General features: G+C 44.7%; 1 protein-coding gene across 10 annotated transcripts in view; it reads right to left on the bottom strand.

Annotated features, from left to right (window-relative positions):
• The window catches only part of LOC109641660 (dedicator of cytokinesis protein 3), a 105,223-nt gene that overhangs the window by 50,176 nt on the left and 36,569 nt on the right, over window positions 1-18,478 (bottom strand). For all 10 annotated transcript variants that reach the window (XM_069531224.1, XM_069531177.1, XM_069531183.1 and 7 more), the window contains exons 2-3: window positions 10,899-10,982; window positions 7,017-7,057 (exon numbers count right to left, since the gene is read on the bottom strand). In XM_069531224.1, the coding sequence (XP_069387325.1) occupies window positions 7,017-7,057; window positions 10,899-10,982 (125 nt within the window). The remainder of the gene's footprint in view (window positions 1-7,016; window positions 7,058-10,898; window positions 10,983-18,478) is intronic.

Here is an 18,478-nt window from a genome sequence, read left to right as displayed (position 1 = left end):
AAAACCGGTTTCAGGCACTCCTGCACTGGCTTCACTTTCTGGATCTGGAGCATAATGACCTTCTGACCTTTTCTGAGGCTAATACGTGAGCAAACTTTATTTCACAAACCCACTCCTCCCACCTGGACAGAGACAGAACAAGCTGAAGTATGTACGAGTATGAAGACGAGTGAGCTGCACAGCAACGCTACAAAACATGTGCCGTGTCTCTGAGGTGCACTGCTCAATTATTCATGTCAGACACTGCGGAGGTTAGAGAGGAAGCTGCGAGCGGCTCGGCAGGTCGCCTCAGTTGTTTTAATATCACTGGAGCACTTCTAACCACTCGCTGCACATACAGGAGATTCACAGGACGTCCTGAGGAGAAACGGTTCATCAGATGTTCAAATAGAGAAGTTACCAGTCTGTGGTGGAGGTGGATTGACTGAATCTGACCCCTAACACATGACTTCACACGACAGATACAGTCGCTTCATAACTAGAATTCTACTCCTCGTCCCAGATGTGTTGTTTTATTTTGTGTTGTTCATATTTAAGGTCGGTGCCGGAAATTGCCGACTTAAAACATCCCCAGAATAAAGATGAGGTGAGCTGCAGATGGTCTGTGGGTTGTTCTAATGTACAGGTGCACAGGAAGAAAAAGAGGATTTTCCAGGTTCAGTGGAAAAACAGCTACATCATTAAAAGTTTAAATCAGTGAGAGACGACTGAGGGTGTGATAGATAAATAAAACCCAGCGAACAGACAGCGAGAGGCCTCCTGGATGATGAGCATCGCACTGAATGTGATAAACAGCATCAGAGAGTCACAGCTGAGACGTTTCAATTATAACTGAGACAGTCAGAGTCCTTCTAACTCAGAGGGAAACGTGAGTTCAAGGTTGCAGAGGCATCACAAATGTGCAAAGTCCAGGTATCAGAGTCGGTGCCGGTAAAATCAGAAAATGTAGAGTCATAAAGACGATGTGAGGTGAGCAGGAAGAGAGGTAAAAATGAAGAATCAGCAAAACGTAGCCACAGACGTCTGCAGAGGGAAACTGGAGGATTTCATTCTCATTCATCCTCCACAACTCTGTGTGTGTGTGTGTGTGTGTGTGTGTGTGTGTGTGTGTGTGTTTAAACGACTCCACATGAAGTTGTGTGTATTATTATTCTGTGTGTTCCCTCAGTTCTCAGCCTGAGTCTGTGTGAGTCTGTGTGAGTCTGTGTGAGTCTGTGTGTGTCTGTGTGCAGATGTATGTCTGTGCTCTGAAAGCTCGGCCTGCAGCGGTGGGGAGAGAAAGCCACCCTGTGCGCGTTGTGCATAATAACCTCGCTGTCTTTTCACCCACGACTCAGCTGCTTCTCCACAGAGACGTGCTCTCCGTCCGTCACGAGGCCTTTTAGGGTCGAAAGCTGAATAAAGAAACACCGAGGAGGGGGGGGGGGGGGGGGGTTCTGTGTGTCATCGCTGTGGTTATCACATCATCATCACTTGTTTCCACGACTGTTTGTTGTTGTCTCACTTCTACCAGCGAAGTGAACAATGCCAAGTGTGGCAGCGACCAGGCGACAACTACACAAATGTAACACAAAGAAAATCACACTCCTTATAACACAGCACAACAAATATCAGCACATATTCCTGAGCATCGTCGCTGGCTCCTGCAGAACTGTCACGACTCTCGATTTGCTCGACAGTAAAACACAGTGAGAGGCCCATGACTCGTGCACCGTGGATCCCAACGTGCCAAATTTAAAGCAAAGGCTTCACGCAAAAATCTGACAAATGTGTGTGAAGGTCAGAAACACAAGAGGAGCTCGATAATGGACGGAGCTAATACGAAAATACATAAAAGAGCAGTGAGGCTGTTAATGGAGACATCAGACGTGTGCGCACACACACACGCACACGCACTACATGTTGTTCCTGTCTCGTTGTTAACAGGTCACTGCACTCACAACACCTCAGGCTCTTCTGTGAAGCTACAGGAGGTCGTCACCATGTTGTGTTGCTTCTAATTTAGCTGATGGTGTTGAAACGCTGCCGCACTTAAGAAGGTCACCTCGTCACAGAGGAAGAGGAAGAGGAAGAGGAGGAAGAGACGAAGGATAAACAGGAACCAGTGAAGCTGCAGGAAATCAAGACCTCAGATTGTGATCTGAGAGAGAAACTGATCGAACGTTTATATTTGAAACGATTCATTATTCTGTCCTGTTAATCGTTTGTGTTGAGTTGTGTCATCGTTATCAGAGAACTGTCTCGGTTGTTCAGTTTGACGCACTGACGGAGGTTATGATCTTAAAAGTGAAGATGGAACTGAGTCACTCAAAGCACGATTTCATCTGAAAAGAGAACAGTGAGGCGGCTCCACTTATAGAGTCAGTGGGCGCTGACCGCTCAGTATTAAAGTCACATCATGTTTTAAAAACACTTTAGAGATGTTGAGTTTGAAGCAGGTGAAACGGACTGTATCACGTTAATGTGCTGATTCAGAGCACTCGGCCCTGCGAGCAGCCGTGGGTGAGATGGTCCTCGTGTCAAGTGAAATGATAAAATAAATGAAAGTGAAATGTTTTCTCATGGATTAAATTCTCTCTTCTCCTGAGGATCATCAAACCATTTTTGCTTTTCTCTCCCGTTCTTCTTCCTGATTTCTCTCTCCTGTCGTTCCTTTTCTTTTCCTGCTGCACAGTACTTCTACTCTTTCTTCTGTTTCCCTCTCATCACACCTGCTGAAGAGCTCATGATTAAACTGTCGTGACAGCAGAAGACGCAGCTGCACTGTCTCCTCCTTCTTCTTCTGTTTGTCCTTCTGTCCTCACGGAGTTTATCCTCTAACCCCGACGCTCGTCTTTTCTCCTCTGTTCTATTCTGAGCTGATCCCTTGTTTTCTGCTCCGTTCATTGTCGTGGCTGAAAGAAAGCGGGGCTGTGTAATTCCCTCATAAAGCTGCGTGCAGGATCATCATGTGCTGTGGTGTGTAATTTCACTCGGCAGCTCTGACTCGGCCTGGACGGTGAAATAACAGTGATCGCAACTGTGTCACTTCATCTTCCGCTGTTTTGTTTGAGTCAGAGACGTTTCCACTGACATGAGTTTGTGCTTCGTGAAGGGAAGAGAACAGAACGACTCCAGATCATGTCGAGGAATCATTTTAAACCGATGATAATTACACCTGGGGTTGATACGATTCTCCACAAACAACAGAAGAAGAAGAGAGGAAGACGAGTTGAGCTGTTTTCAGACATGAATGAATTCTGCTGTGTTGTTGTTTACACCACCAAAACATCTGGAACCTCCTCGTCTTTCCAAGTGGACGTCTTCGTCTTCTACGTGTACGGCTCCTCTTCTTCATCCTGAGACATTTGTGTTCTTCCAGTGTCACGTCCGTCACGTGTTAGAAACCCCAGAGACACGCCGTCTCGAGAAGTTTCATTTTACTAGAGGCTGCAGGAGAAGATCCAGACACTGACTCAGACATTTGTCTCACAGACAGAAGCTGCAGAACATGTGAGGAACATGTGAGGAACATGTGAGGAACACGTCAGGAACATGACCAGACTACAACGTTGGTCTTCTTTTCAATTGATCCATGTGAGGACTGAGGAGAGGACAGTTGGTTGTTCGATGAGATCCAGGGACACACTGTGAAACACATGTGATAAAGTGCAGAACCGTAGAATGTTCCTGGAGCATAAACATGAGAAATGTTATTTCTGTCTTGAAAGTATCTCAGCAGCTCAGATATCAAGCGGAGCCTGAACATGTTCAAATATTTAGAAGCACATTTGCATATGTTTCAGTGAAAGTGTTTGAGTCTGACACTCAGAGACAGAGCGTCCCTCTCTGAAGCTGAAAAACATGGACGCTCTCACTCTCCTTTGTAAAATATTATTCTCTGAATGAATTTACTTCATAAACCAACATGAACCAAAGTCTTGAATCACAGGTAACATGAGAGCAGTGAGTCCAAGTGTGTGTGTGTGTGTGTGTGTGTGTGTGTGTGTGTGTGTGTGTGCGTGTGTGTGTGTGTGTGTGTGTGCTCTTTGTTTGTCACGCTCTCTCCTGATTGGCCTGATCTGCTGGAAGGTGGACAACTCAACACTGATCTGAGCCAAGAATGTGTGTGTGTGTGTTTATGTGTGTGTCACACTCTCACACACACACACACACACACTTGTGTATTTAAAGGTCACTGAGGAGAAACCCTCTGTGAACTGAACTTCAGCAGTCGACAGTGGAGCTGATGAGAAGCGTCAGTCAGAGTCTTTACGTTGAATCAGTGTCTTTCTACAAAGCAGCGGTTTCATTCAGACGACAGGATCCAGCTCCTCCCTGAGTCGACCTCTGCTGAGCCGGTGCAGGTCACTCAGAGTGATCGAGGCGAGGGTCGTCCCGACTACTCTCGTCGACCTCTCGTCAAAGCTTAGAACTTTTCTTGCTTTGTTTTGCAGCGGACGTCTGTCGCTCGTGAACTTTTGTCAGGTCCGTCAGTGACAGACACGTTCACCATCCAATCATTTCATTCGGTGTGAAGGAATTGAACCCGACCTTTAATCCAGATGTGATCTCTGAATACATCTGTGGTCAGTTATCCTCAGTGGGGTTTGGGGTGTGGTCTCCAGCAGCTGATTGGATCTTGAGGAAACTCTGCTCTCCTCCTCCTCCTCCTCCTCGTGGTCGAGGTAGCGTGAAGCTCAGAGTGTGAAGTTGTGTTTGTGTTGGATCAGAGACGAGTCGGAGCAGGAAGACATTTCCTGAGGGGACGCAGAGATTCGTTTCGACCAGCGAGTGTATTGTGGAGGAACCAGGTGATTAGGGCGGAACTAATGGGATTGGACTGATGCCTCGACTGCTGCGAGAGAGAGAGAGAGAGAGAGAGAGAGAGAGAGAGAGAGAGAGAGAGAGAGAGAGAGAGGCAGTGTACACACACACACACACACACACAACGAACGCAGCATTCAAACCACAGAAACTATAAAACTACATGTTTTATATCAAATGCTTTAGATTCATGTTTCATGAGACGTTCAGGAACACGACACATATTCCACGAGACGTTCAGGAACACGGCACATGTTTCATGAGATGTTCACTGTCAATTCTGACGAGCTTGTTTTGTGTTTGTGAGTCATTGAAACTGACAATTAACTCCTGATGTGTTCAGAACGATCTCCGAGACAAACCAGAGGTGTTTCTGTTTTATTTATAGCTTCTCGTCACCGTCTGTGCCGCTGCTGATGAAATGCAAAACAGAAAAACCACGACAGATTATCTCTCCTGTGTTAATTCTTCTCGTATCTGGAACCCAGAACACGCAGCTGGGGGCTGAAACACAGGCTGGAGGAAACGCTGCTGTGGAGATATAATAAAGCTTCTTATGGAGCCACAGAGCAGAGAAGAATGAAACAGAAGCACGGAGCAGGACGGAGCAGGACCAACACAAAGGAGCTTCTTTTTTTAAAGACGGTAAAACCAGAAGCCTGTTAACTCCTCATCCAGACATGCTGCTTTAAAGAGAGACGGGTGTGCTGGTAGTGTGACTCAAATAAAACCTGTAGGTAGCTGGTGTTCACCTGATCACACTGCACTGCATTCATCATGAGGTCCAAACCCAGAGAGACAATAAACTTTATAATAAACTATATTTCATGATAAAGTTTGTTGTTAAAACTTAACTGACAATTACATGAAAAGCACAACACAGGCTGGCCCCTCATTATGTTCCTGTTGTGTCCGCTGCACTGAGATCCGACCAAGAACTTCTGTCCATCCCAAAATCCAGATTAAAAACTGAAACAGTCCGTCAACAGTTCCCAGAAATTCTTCAAAACTCACCTATTTCATAAATTCTACTTCTAGTCCTTGTGTTTCCATTGTTTTTGCTTCTGTGGAGCTTTTATTCTTCTATTGTTTATTACATGAGAAAATCCTCTTGTTTAGTTTCAGGTAAGAAAATGTTGTTTTCTCTTCATACTCCAAAGATGTTTTTCAAAGTGTGAATGTTTCACACGGGTAAAGCGGAGCTACAGGGCCTGTCGGTACCAAACAAACCTGCTCCTCTGCAGTCGTCATGTCACGGGGTTACCGCAGTAACTGTGATGCACCGAGCTTCTAAACAACAAACTGTACCAAACCCTACAGGCTGTTTCTGCGTCTGGAGATCAAACCTTGCTCTGCAGAGCTGAGGTTCCATCAAGCAACACTTTTACTTTTGCTTCTGACAGTTTCTGCTGTGGATCAGCCGCAACAGGTCGTCTGCTGTCGAACACCAGATAAAAACAACCAGAGGGATGTAAAGAGGCTGAGGTCATCACACACGACACATTCACATACACAGCACATCTTAATCACAACGAGTGACAGCGGCCGTCAGCGCTCACAGACGTCTGCTCATAGGTTCATCGTTGTAATATCAGGTTTGACCGCTCCAAGTTCAGGCTGAGGTCAGGTTTGAACAGAACGTCTGTCAGGTTCAGGTTCAGCTGAGCTAATTATTCCAGACAGAGAATTGCAGCCCAGGAGAAGAACACAGACTTTAACTCTTTGACTCTGCAGAACTCTGACATTAACGAAAAAGCTTTTTATGACACAAGAGGAAACTAAAACTGAAAAACAGAATTTGTCATTGTCATCACTTAATTCCTGTCGTCACGCTGTTGTCCAGCGTCAATAAAAGTTGCAAAGAAGCTAATCTGAGAATCACAAGCAGTGGGTTTTAAAATGCCCCCGGCACTCGAACATGAATTAATGAATGAATTAAAGAAATGTGGGCGACACAGTTTCTTATAATTGGCCCCTTGGAAAATCGACTACCAATTATACTTAAAACACAAAGAAACATCTCTGATCCACTCAAACATCCGTAGTTGTTTCTGTGCCACAGGCAGAAACACTGAGGTCACGGCTCGGACATGCTGCCTTTGGGAATAAGATATTTTCTTTAGCATTTAATTAGAAGAAAGACGAAAGACAGTCGAAGAAAGAGTGTGAGGGAGGAGAGCCGCAGAGCGGGAGCTGTCAGACACTCTTACCTTGACATTTGGCTTCCTCGTTGAAAATCCTCGGAACCATCCTGAAAGGAAACAAACAGAAATCACTCAGAAGCTCAGTTTAAAAAGTGGATCGGACTAAAGAGGAAGTTCACTCTGACATGATACATTTGATATGTTAAAGGGTTCGTGCTTCAGATTCTTGTTGTTTCAGAGTTTGGTTTAAATTTAAATCTTTGCAACCAGACAAAAACACGACCTCTTAGTTTGATGTGAGACTGTGAGATGCATCTTTTTTGTTTTCTCCTGTAAATCAGTTTTACTGTTTCGTCAGTTCAGGTAAAGTTTATTCCACATCTCTGAGCCCCGTGTGACCCACAGTACACGACCACTCCTCAGTGACAGGTTCTTTCCGCATGACTGAACGTTCGTCAGATTCCTCCGCGGACTAAACTTGAAGTAAAACCTTGAAAGCTGAAGATGACTTGTATCCAGGGAGTAAATGTGTACAGGAAAGAGCCCAGACATCCTCTCAGACTGCGGAGGACACCGTTTGTCTCCATCTGAGTGGAAATAAAACCGGTTGTGTGTCCGAGTCCTGGAACTGAAAGGCTTGGGTGACCGCAGTCTGTCAGCGACAGAGGGAAGCAAGAGAGACGTCTATATCCAAATGATTCATGTTATTACTTTGACCTTCACGGAGAGAACGACAATTTATTATGTTTTTATCACAGATTACAAAAGTCTGAATATCTGAAACACCAACGTCCGTCTGACATTGAAATACTGAAAAAATAATTTCCCTGAGAATCTCACATAAGTGTTTCTGATTAAACATTTAGAAAAAATGTTCCAGTTACACACAGACCAGGACGCCTCGCATGTCCATCTTATCTTCCTGCGAAATCATTTCCTCAGCAGTTCTCCCTGTTCTGATATGAGTACGGAGGAGGAAGGCTTAATTGGCCGGGGTAATTAATAACCAATCAAGATTCATTTATCACTCTCGTTAAGACGGCTGTGTTTACTCCCCTGCCTCTCATCTATATGGTAATCAGACTGGGGCTGGACCAGCAGTGTCTGGGTCTATTTGAAGGAGTTGAAATGAGGACGTGTGTGTGTGTGTGTGTGTGTGTGTGTGTGTGTGTGTGTGTGTGTCTGTGTGTGTGTGTGTAGCCGGGCTCGTTTACTGCATCTGTAAGATATATGAGAAACACGAGGGCGGAAAGCAAATAAAACATTCATTTGTACATGTGCATGTGAGTATATCATTACTATTGTTATTATATACTGCAGGTGTGTAAGCAGAGATGACAGGGCAGGTGTGTGTGTGTGTGTGTGTGTGTGTGTGTATCGCAGGTGCATATGTGCGTCTAATTTGTTCACTGTCACACTCCGTCTCTCTGAGGAAGAATAATCATCTCGACTCCTGGAGCCCAACGACTCAGCGAGTGATTATTAGAATAATCATTCGCAGCATTATCACAATAATAATCACTGCACATCATTTGTAAGTGGGAGGCAGAACTGGAGGAGCCACTTCTGAGGCTCACACTAAACTCACTGTGAACACAGCGTTAGAGAATAAACGCAGGTTTCCATCGAGCGATCAAATCCGCCAGATATGAGTCTTTAACGATGCCTCACGTCCCCGAGGAGCTCAGCCTGAGACAAGCTCGTTAATGCAGTGGTACCACAGAGAGAGGAGCAGCTGAGCTCCTCACTGCCAATCAACAGGTATTGATTGATTAGTGTCTGATCAATATTCTGGTGTGAAGTCGTGACGTGTCCCTCGCTGTGAACGTGGCTCTCAGATGGTGGAATAGAATGAATACAACACAATGTTCGGTCAGTGTTTTTTCTAACGTCAGCGAACACAGTGATCGATGTTCCACGTCTGAAATATCGATGCACCTCATGTTTTTAAGTCCGACAGCAAAAAGTACAGGATGGAAGTAAACAGCGTAACATTTGCTGTCGTGGTGTCAGATTCAGGTGAAAGGGATGTTGGCAGAATTAATTAATTAATAATCCAAGTGATGATTTCACTCGTGTATTTCATTTGTTAAAATACTTTATATTAAAATACTTTACATTTACATACTTTACAAATACTCTCCTCTCTACAGAGGCAGCCATGTTTTTTTTTTTACATTATCCCAGACAGGTTCTCTTTCCTCTTCACCACTAGGTGTCACTACATTCCACACACTGGACCTTTAATACTCTGATGGACGGATGAACTTGTCTTCGTTACAACTCAATAACAGCTGATCTCAACAAATCCTGGTAGTTCACCTGTTATTTACCGGCAGCCATCTTTCCTCTGTCACAAATCTTCCGCTGCAGCCGTTGTTATAAACTAATGAGCGTCTCTGCTGTGACTGTGGTTCTTCAGTAACGCTGACAGAGTCCAAAATCTCCTACTTTAAATTGCTGCCATGCCCTTAATGGAAGTCTAATGCCTTCTCAAGTGTTATGACTCTAATCTATATTTGAAGAATGGACCTCAGGGATTGCTCTCCTGCAGCCCGGCTGCCGTCTCCATATCAATGTCATCACAGCCACTGAGCCTCTGTCTGCAGACGGAGACGGTGGGAAAGATCATTTTAAGAGAGACTTTACTTGCACCTTGAATACTCAGTGTTCTTTCTCTGCAAAATGCTCTACAGTGTTTCTGCAGCAGCTGAATTGGCAATGACACACACACACACACACACACACACACACACACACACACACACACACACTCTTCACCCTGAAGTAAAATCCATCCATTATCTACAGAGCTCAACAGAGACTTTGATTATCAGCCACAATGTTAAAACCATCCAAGGTAGATTCACCACGAGCGACGATAGTGTGAAGGAATTTGAAAGGATTGTGTTGAAGCCACGACTCCATGTAATGTCGGCTGCATTTTGAGGAAAACGTGTTTTATTTGCGATGACGCAGAGAAGAACTGCACTTCCCACAATCCTCAAATGTGAAAAAAAAAAGGACGAAGTGTAGAAGCAAAGCTGTGACGCCTCCTCCAATCAGCTGATGTTCCCTGATGTTCCCTGATGTGAGGGTCGTGTTTCATTACCGGAGCAAATTCAAGAACTTACAGGTGATAGTTGGATTTTTTGGACCAGCGGGAAAAAAGCTTTAGATGCTGATTTACCTTGAATTTGAGTGAATGTAGAAACAAGAAGCAGCGAAACAAAGACGCAGGAGATGACACTATGGTGGTGTGTGTGTGTGTGTGTGTGTCAGCCTCTGGCACTCGATCGATGGCTGCGTCCTCCTCAGCTGCAGCTAATGGAGCACACGCTCACTCATTATCTGCAAAAGACAACATTTCCCGGCCTGACACACGTTCTGGCTTGAGCTGCGAGGTTCTGTCTCAGTTGGGCTCCGGTCCAGGTCTGCACCGGCCTATTACAGCTCATTATCGAACAGACCTATGGATGCAGCGATGAGCGTCGCTGTGTTTTTACAGTGTGCATTGGAGATAACAGCATTAAAAGCTTTTCCAGCTGGAACCCTCATGAAGACGTGGAGGCAAAGAGCAGATTAAAACGAACACTGCTGCTGCTGCTGCACCAAAAAGAATGTGGAAAAGTTCCAGCCAGTGACAGAAGGTGCAGATGTTTAAATAAAATAATTCTGCTGGGTCCATTCAAACACAGTGAAATGTGTATTTACATTTTATTTTTGAACATAAGATAATAAAAAGTGATTGTACCAGAGCATCCCGTGTCCCCCCCCTGTTTTTAAAGCTGCTGTATAAATAAAGTTTAATTATGATTATGTTGAGACAGAGTTCTACACAGCAGGAGGGCGTTCAGAGTAGCTCCTGTTTGTTTTATCTGTGCAGAACCAGCGGTCTCCGCGCTGGTGAAGCTGGTCCAGTGATGAAGGACATGATTTCTCTCTTACCTTCGCATTTCTCCAGGATCTGAACCGTCTCTCCAACCTCCAGAGCCAAACCCTGAGTCACTGAGCCGCGGAAGCTGCAGATCACTGTGGACGAGAACACACACAGAGGACATGCATGAGATTATAGACAAGTTCTTTTTCTGAATGTTAGCTCAGCAAACACTTTCATCATTCATTCATCGGACAACATTTCTTTTTCAATTCCTCGGAAGTCGTAAACCACATGAATGCCCTCCTGCGCCCTCGTCAGCGTCCGCATGTCCCGTGACAGCGGCGTGACATCAGCCTCTGGTCGGGCACGTCCTCGCTGTACCAGGCCGGGTTGATGTTAATATTCCTCATGACTGCTCCAGTGCACCCGGAGAACAACAGACCTCTGAGCTTCCTCTGCTGTCACTGTACATCACCGAGTACAGGACCGAAACGTAAAGTACTGAAGCGTCACGGGAAGTAAGATGCATCTCTGTTTAGATTCTAAAACCCGTCGGGACAAAACTTTGCACCCCGGGTGTTTCTACACTCTCAATATGAGTCTGATGCTTTAACAATCAAAGCATGTCAGAGATTTGATGTTCAGCACAGAACATCAACACGAGTTGAACTGAGGAGCTGAACAAAGTATTTCTTACAAACAACAAGTGAAAACCACACGGGAATTCATTCTCATCAGGAATCTGCCCGGAACAGTGACACATTCACTGATATACACAAACTTGTGAGTCCACATTTTCAAAGGATTGAAAACTTTATCACATACTTCAGCTCGTATGTGTCTGGACATTCAATGTGGTGAGCTACGAAAAGACCCGTGTGAGGAATAAGAATTAGAAATAAGAGACTGAGTCTCAGCTGTCAATCATAATGTCACAGCCCGTTGTTACATCATCGAATAACTAATTTAAACCAAACGGCATCTTTTTTGCATCTTCATCTGTCTGATTACCTTTAAACACATCGTGAGGACATGATCGTCATCCACCGTGTCTTACACATTAAATATAAATGTAAGTAGCTTGGCAGGAAGTGACAGAAAAAAAACAAAACCCTCTGGCCCAAAGGCAAATCAGCACTTTTCAGTCGCCTGCGTCCTGAAGCAGAAGTGAGGAGGTGAGCGGAGGCCGCGGCGGCTGCCGGCTCCGAGCGCACAACGAGAAACGAGACAGGATCTTAACTCGCTGAAGACTGACAGTGTCCAGAAAGTCTCGTCCTGAGGTCACTGCGTGTTTATCTCGTTCGCTCTGGGGTCAATCGACCTTGGACGAGTCAAAGTCACGGCGGCGCTGCTGGAGGCCTCACCACAGAGACTCCTCCCACGATCAGCGCCCCCTTCTGTTTGTCTCTGACTCATCCTCAGTGTCGTCAAGGTTTGATGTTAAAATGATTTGATGTTTGATGTCTTGCCTCATATTCAGTTTTCTCATCGATGTTAACAAGCAGCAACATCCTCTGTTCTCATCTCAACGAGAGTCAAACTACCACAGAAACTTTATTCACAGTGAATAATCCTCAGAGAGTCACATGAGATCTGGACATGTGAGGATCCCAGGACGGACTGAACACATCGACCAAGTATCAGTATTTACTACAGAGAGTGGAGGAAACTGTTTGTATGTATATGTACACGTATGTTCAGTGGTTTTTCAATTACTTTAAAGTTATAGTTCTTGTTATTTTCATGTAAATAATTTGAAGTATTTAAATCTGTACGTCTCTGAATAGTAGTTTTTAACTGTAGAGACAATGTAAAGTAAGATGGACAACATGTCTCCACTTCCTCCTTCTGTACGATAATAATGACAAAATATCTCAGATACAGGAAACACTTGTTCAGCCTCTGCAGCGAGGACTCACAACGGTTTGTCTCTGTCATCGTCTTCGCCCCCCCCCCCTCTCTCTGTCACTCACTCTCCATTATTAACACCCCTCTCACTGTCTTTCTATCAATGACACTCTCTCTCTCTCTCTCTCTCTCTCTCTCTCTCTCTCTCTCTCTGTCACTCTCTGTCATCACTGTCACTCTGTTGTCGTCTCGGGCCTCATCAGTCTGTCATCTGTTCGGTGCGACTGCCAGAGACTCGGCCAAGCTCTCACTCTGTCTCTCACTCTGTCTCTCGCTCTGTCTCTCTCTCTCTCTCTCTCTCTCGTTCTGTACCTAGACCAGAGGTTGAAGACAAATGTTTGGTGTCTGTGAAAAAGGGAAAATGGAGCGAGGTGAAGAGTTGAAGGGGAATCAACCTCACGCTCCTTTGACCACTTGGTCAATAGTTGAAAACTGTTAAATATCGTCGGTGAGAAACATGAAACAACGAGACGTGTCCTACAGGAGCGAGAGAATCAAAGTCTTTCCAGATTAGAGACAAATGTTTTCAAAGCATGAGAAAATCTGATATTATTGAAAATGTTCGATGTTCATGTTGCATCTTCCAGATTAAGTCTAATCCCAGTAAAACCAAATATAGATCTGAACCAGCCTGTAATCCCCGAAACATCTGATTCTGATCACATGAAGTGCTTCTTTTTTAAAAATAACACAAACCAACGAACACAAACACAGTTGTTCTTCTTCGTTGTTGTTTTCCACAAAAGTTTCATTCTCCCACAAACTTTTGGATTTTGTTGGTTCACTTTATGTTGAGATGTGTTTTATTTATTTATTCATATTTGTATTTATTTTCTGCTCCTTCGAGCGAAGCTGTCAGGGAGCAGAGAGTCCTCCAGAGGAAAGACGAGACACACACACACACACACACACACACACACACACCCACACACACACACACACACACACACACACACACACACACACACAGGGAGTAGCACGGCTCTACCCAGCTGGAATTGGCATTTTGTTTATCCAGTGGTTTGGGTCAATAGTCTGACAAATGACTGTCATGTGTTGGCCTCAACACTGAGCCTGTGGCCTTCATGTGTATGATTGTGAATGAGAGAGGCTGCAACCACAGGAGGATGAAGAAGAAGAAACACTGGATGTGTAGTTGTGTGCACGAATCTGTGTGTGTGTGTGTGTGAGTGTGTGTGTGTGTGTGTGCGGCACTTGAACAAGTTTTTTTCCGCAACAAGATAATTCAATTTATGGTTCAACTTCAAATGCTCTGTTTCAATATTTAATTATTGCTCCAGAGTTTCACCAAAGCCCAAATTGAAAAGGACATTTGACACAAAGTTAGTGGCTGTGAATTATTCAGAGAACAAAGAATGTTCATTTGGAGAAAAGATGATGACAGTGCTTTTAACCAAAGTACCTACCAGTGGTACTTAATGGAGACGGTTCTTTAACGTGAGATTTCCACATTTGTGTTGATGCCACCGAGGAGTAACGGCACATTAACCCACAATGGAGTGCAAACACTAGAATAATGGAATCTGACCAGACTGAAACAGGAAAACAAATCAACACACTCGTTCACAGCACTCATGATAAAAACAAATCTGCAGCCAACTTGTGTGAGCACAGTTCCTAGCATCTTTTATTCAGTGCAACACAAGCTAACACTATGTTCTCAACTTTGACTCAGTAAAAATCTGTGTTGGTTGGAAATGAGAGTTTCATTTCAGCCACTGAAGCAAATCCACCGGGCGTCAGTCAAAAGAATGAGACGGCCCACATTCAGATTTTGAAGTGGTAACGATGATACTGGTGATGATCTCTAATGGAGTCTTGTGTATGGGGGGGTTTCGTGGCCCTGGGTGGTGCCCTGTGTGAGCCATGATGACCACCTGAGCACAAAACAACCTCACTGCAAAACTGTTCCTAATATGTCCCTGGACACCCTGCGTATATACGGTTTACCTAAAGACAGAGCTTATATTTAAACTGAATGACTGTTAACATCATTAATATTAAAGTTTTCTGTCCGAACCCGGACGAGCAAGAGAGAGAACGAAACAAACCTGATCCGCTTTTGTGTCTGAATCCATCCAAGTCACACGCAGTGTTAAAAATCAAGCAGAAAACCCAGCCAGACTAGTTCAGGTCGGGTCTTCACACACCCGAGCATGAGACCACACCATCTTGAAACTCATCATCAGTCTCATTTGTATTGAACCAAATCACGACACATTATTTTAAGGTGATAAAGTAGCAGGTGGAACAATTCGGAAAATGATCAGCGGCACCAAGTCGGAGCTTTTCAGTAAAGTGACCGAGGATACTGGTTTGGTAAAGTGTGGGATGTGCGTGCTCTTTATAAGAGGTACCTTCAGAAGCAGAATGCTGTAATATTTGAAAATGCAGTAATACTCTGGATGTGTCTTCATCCGTTAACAACTTCAACTTTAAGTGAAACCACAATAATATGTGACACGTAAGCAAATATCGCAAAAACACACGATTCTGCCTTAAAGCCTCTTAATGGATTTCCCCTCCGATACAGTCAGTCAGGACTAATGCACATTATGATGCATTTTGTGGAACTTGCTGCTCATGTTTTATGCATCATCTGCCTGATGCTGCAAAATGCAGCTGCCTACGAAACATATTACACAGTGGTGTGTTCCATCAATAGGCACATGAAAGGGAATGAATGGGAATCCCTCGGGTGTGAGCAAGGCTGCACTGTGTGTGTGTGTGTGTGTGTGTGTGTGTGTGTGTGTGTGTGTGTGTGAGAAACAATTTGCAGTGGAGATTTGTGCAGCACTTCAGAGCAAATACGTTTCTGAAAAGTCAGAGATCTGCTTGTTTGTAGTTGTGCACATGTGATAGAGAGGAAGATAAAAAAAAATTGGTTCAACAGACGGAGAGAGACGGAGCATGAACAGGAGACGCTTGTTCATGGTTATTTGCTTCGTGTGTGTGTGGCTGTTTGCATGTGTTGTTCTGGTCGACGTGTAAAAGCCTGAAGGTCAGGAGTAGTTTAGGGTTAAGGTCACGATGAGGTGGAGGTTAGAGTTGGGTTTAGGTTTTTACTTGACTCAGGAAGGGGGGGCAGGGGCCGGGTGTAGGATATTTACATTTTCACAATTTCAAATGGCAGTTTGAAGGTTCAGGTTAGAATCAGGTTGAAGTTCTGGTGAGGAGGTTTGACCTCTGACCTTTATTATGTTATTATAAGTTAAACAAAGCCCCACCTACGACAAGCTACCCGACCTACTGACTGGAACATGTTTCCATGATGTAGCTACACAACCACACAGATAGATTCAGGGAACTCAAACACACACTTCAACTTTTCCTACATTTTAAACTCCATGCCCAAAGCTGGATGCATTATTTCTATTGGACGTGCAAGTGTGCGGCCGCTCGATGCAGCAAGACGTCGCTCGCTGTTTCAGGATATTTTGCTGCACATTGATCTTCACTGACATTCGTCCAGACAGCGAAATATCTGAAGCTTGAGAGATCACGGGCTTGAGCATAGACAGACGAGTGTGTGTGTGTGTGTGTGTGTGTGTGTGCGTGTGTGTGTGTGTGTGTGTGTGTGATCCTGCCTCAGGAACAAATCTCATCCTAATTAAGACATGAAGCTCGTCATTTTAACATCCTCCTCGATGCCCACAGGCACATGCAGGCAAAGTCTCAAGTGCACTCAGCACTCCAGCAGATGGATTGTGTGTATTTGGCTGTGTTTGTGTCTAAGTGTGTGTGTGTGTCTGTGTGTGTATGTGTGTGTGTGAGAGAGCGATTTTCCCCATACCCTGTAGTTACTGCTGCTCCACAGCTGATGGGGAGGACGAGGTATTTCTGAGTGTGATGAACGAACAGCAGAGAGAGGAGAAGAGACTCTGATCCAAAGATGATGATGATGAGAGAGAAGCAGATTCTTTGTGTGTATGTTTGTTTATTTATTTATATGCACGTGCAGTGATTGGGCTCCAGCGTGCACGTGCGCTTGAAGCTGTTAAGCTGCGTAACAATCCACTGTAAAATGAAAGGTAGGACAGGAGCACTGAGTAACGAGGCTGGTGGTGATAAATGAAAAACGACGTTAAAAGAGAGAGAGCGGAGGAAACGTCTTGCTCAGCAGCGGCGGCGTGCAGAACTAGGCCACCTCCGTGAACCGACAGCAGTGACTGGGACGGCACAGACGGCGCACACCAACCCACATACAGCTGAGATAAACTGCACCGCACAGATGGGACGAAGATCTCAGTGTGTCACGTCGAGCCTGGAGATCTGCTCCCTGCTATTAATAGGCTAAACGGGAAAAACTACTCGCTTGCACATTACCCCCCCCCCTCCCCCCCCCCCCCCAGCTACTGCTCGACAACAGAGGCCTCAGCAACCGACGATTAGGGCGGTTGATACCATTTTGTGATGGATCTCCATCATGGGGCTGCTGAACAGGAGCGTGCACGCTGACAGGCACGAGGGTTTCAATCGCGTGGAAACCGACACAGCTGAATCCAGATTTGTGAAAACGGTGGATTGCTCTCTGTGGGTTGGGGGTCGAGATGCTGATCCAAGTATCTCAGGCTTCTGTTGATGAGCGAGGGTCAAAGAACGAGATCACGAATACAAGACGCTGAAATGAGTTTTCTTGATCTTGATACACTCGGTGATGAGAAGCTTGCTGAGGAAGCTCCGAGTAGAAGTCAGGGTGGTGCAATGAGGCCCTCCCATTTTGAAGGCTTCTTCAAATGCATCCGTTGATTCCAAAGCAAAACAGGATCCAACGGGCGGATCCCTCTGAGGCCGACCGCTCCCAGGAGGAAACGAACAAGCTGGTGGTTGAGTCGCTGTAAGGGCAGCGGCTCGAAGAAGCTCAATGCGACGATAAGGGCGAGACAAGCTGGTGGAGCAAATAGGAAATACTCTGCACTCCTCCGAGGAAGCCTACACCGGTTTAAATATATAGTCTCAGTTGCATATACTACACATATACTACACGTATACTACACGTATACTACACGTATACTACACAACAATTCAGGCTGTATCCACGCTCATCAGAAATCCTCTCTCTTCATAACAGAAACCACAGATTGAAAAATGTCCGCATTTGATTCTAATGATCTGTTTGAGTTGAAGGTTTGTCTGTTCAGGCCGTTCACGTTTATCTGATGATGAAAGTTTAATTTCTTATCTGTGCTGTGAAACATTTCTGCATCGTGATCAGAGAAACCCAGTAACGGAGCAGGAAACTAAAATATTAACGATAAAGTGACTTCAACGTGAGCCACGCGTAAAATAAACGTTTACTGGCCAGTGTTTACATCTCATTCAGCGCTGACGCTCTCACACTGTCATATCTAATGTAACCAGAAATAATGTTGCTTGAAGCTTGTCGAGTTGTTTCAGGAAGAAATACATTTGTTTGATTAAATGTAAACTCAAGTTTCAACAGTTTGATTCTGAAGAAAACGAAAAAGAAAAGATACTTCTTGATTTAAATGTCTTTTATTCTATGATGTCTGGACTTTGTTGTGCAGGAACACTGGAAACATGTTCGGTCCAAAATATCTGTGTCAAGTTTTTGAGTTCACTTTTGTTTTAACTCAGAGAAGAAGCAGAGACTTACTCCACTGCACCAAAGGGCTTGAAAGTTCAGCAGTTAAGTAAATGACTGTGATTTCCTGTGCGAGCTGCACCTCCGACTGTTCAGTAAACCTATAAAATCAAC

This window comes from Paralichthys olivaceus, chromosome 2 (assembly GCF_024713975.1).
Source record: "Paralichthys olivaceus isolate ysfri-2021 chromosome 2, ASM2471397v2, whole genome shotgun sequence".
Classification (NCBI taxonomy): Eukaryota; Metazoa; Chordata; class Actinopteri; order Pleuronectiformes; family Paralichthyidae; genus Paralichthys; species Paralichthys olivaceus.
This window is presented reverse-complemented; position numbering and strand designations above follow the sequence as displayed.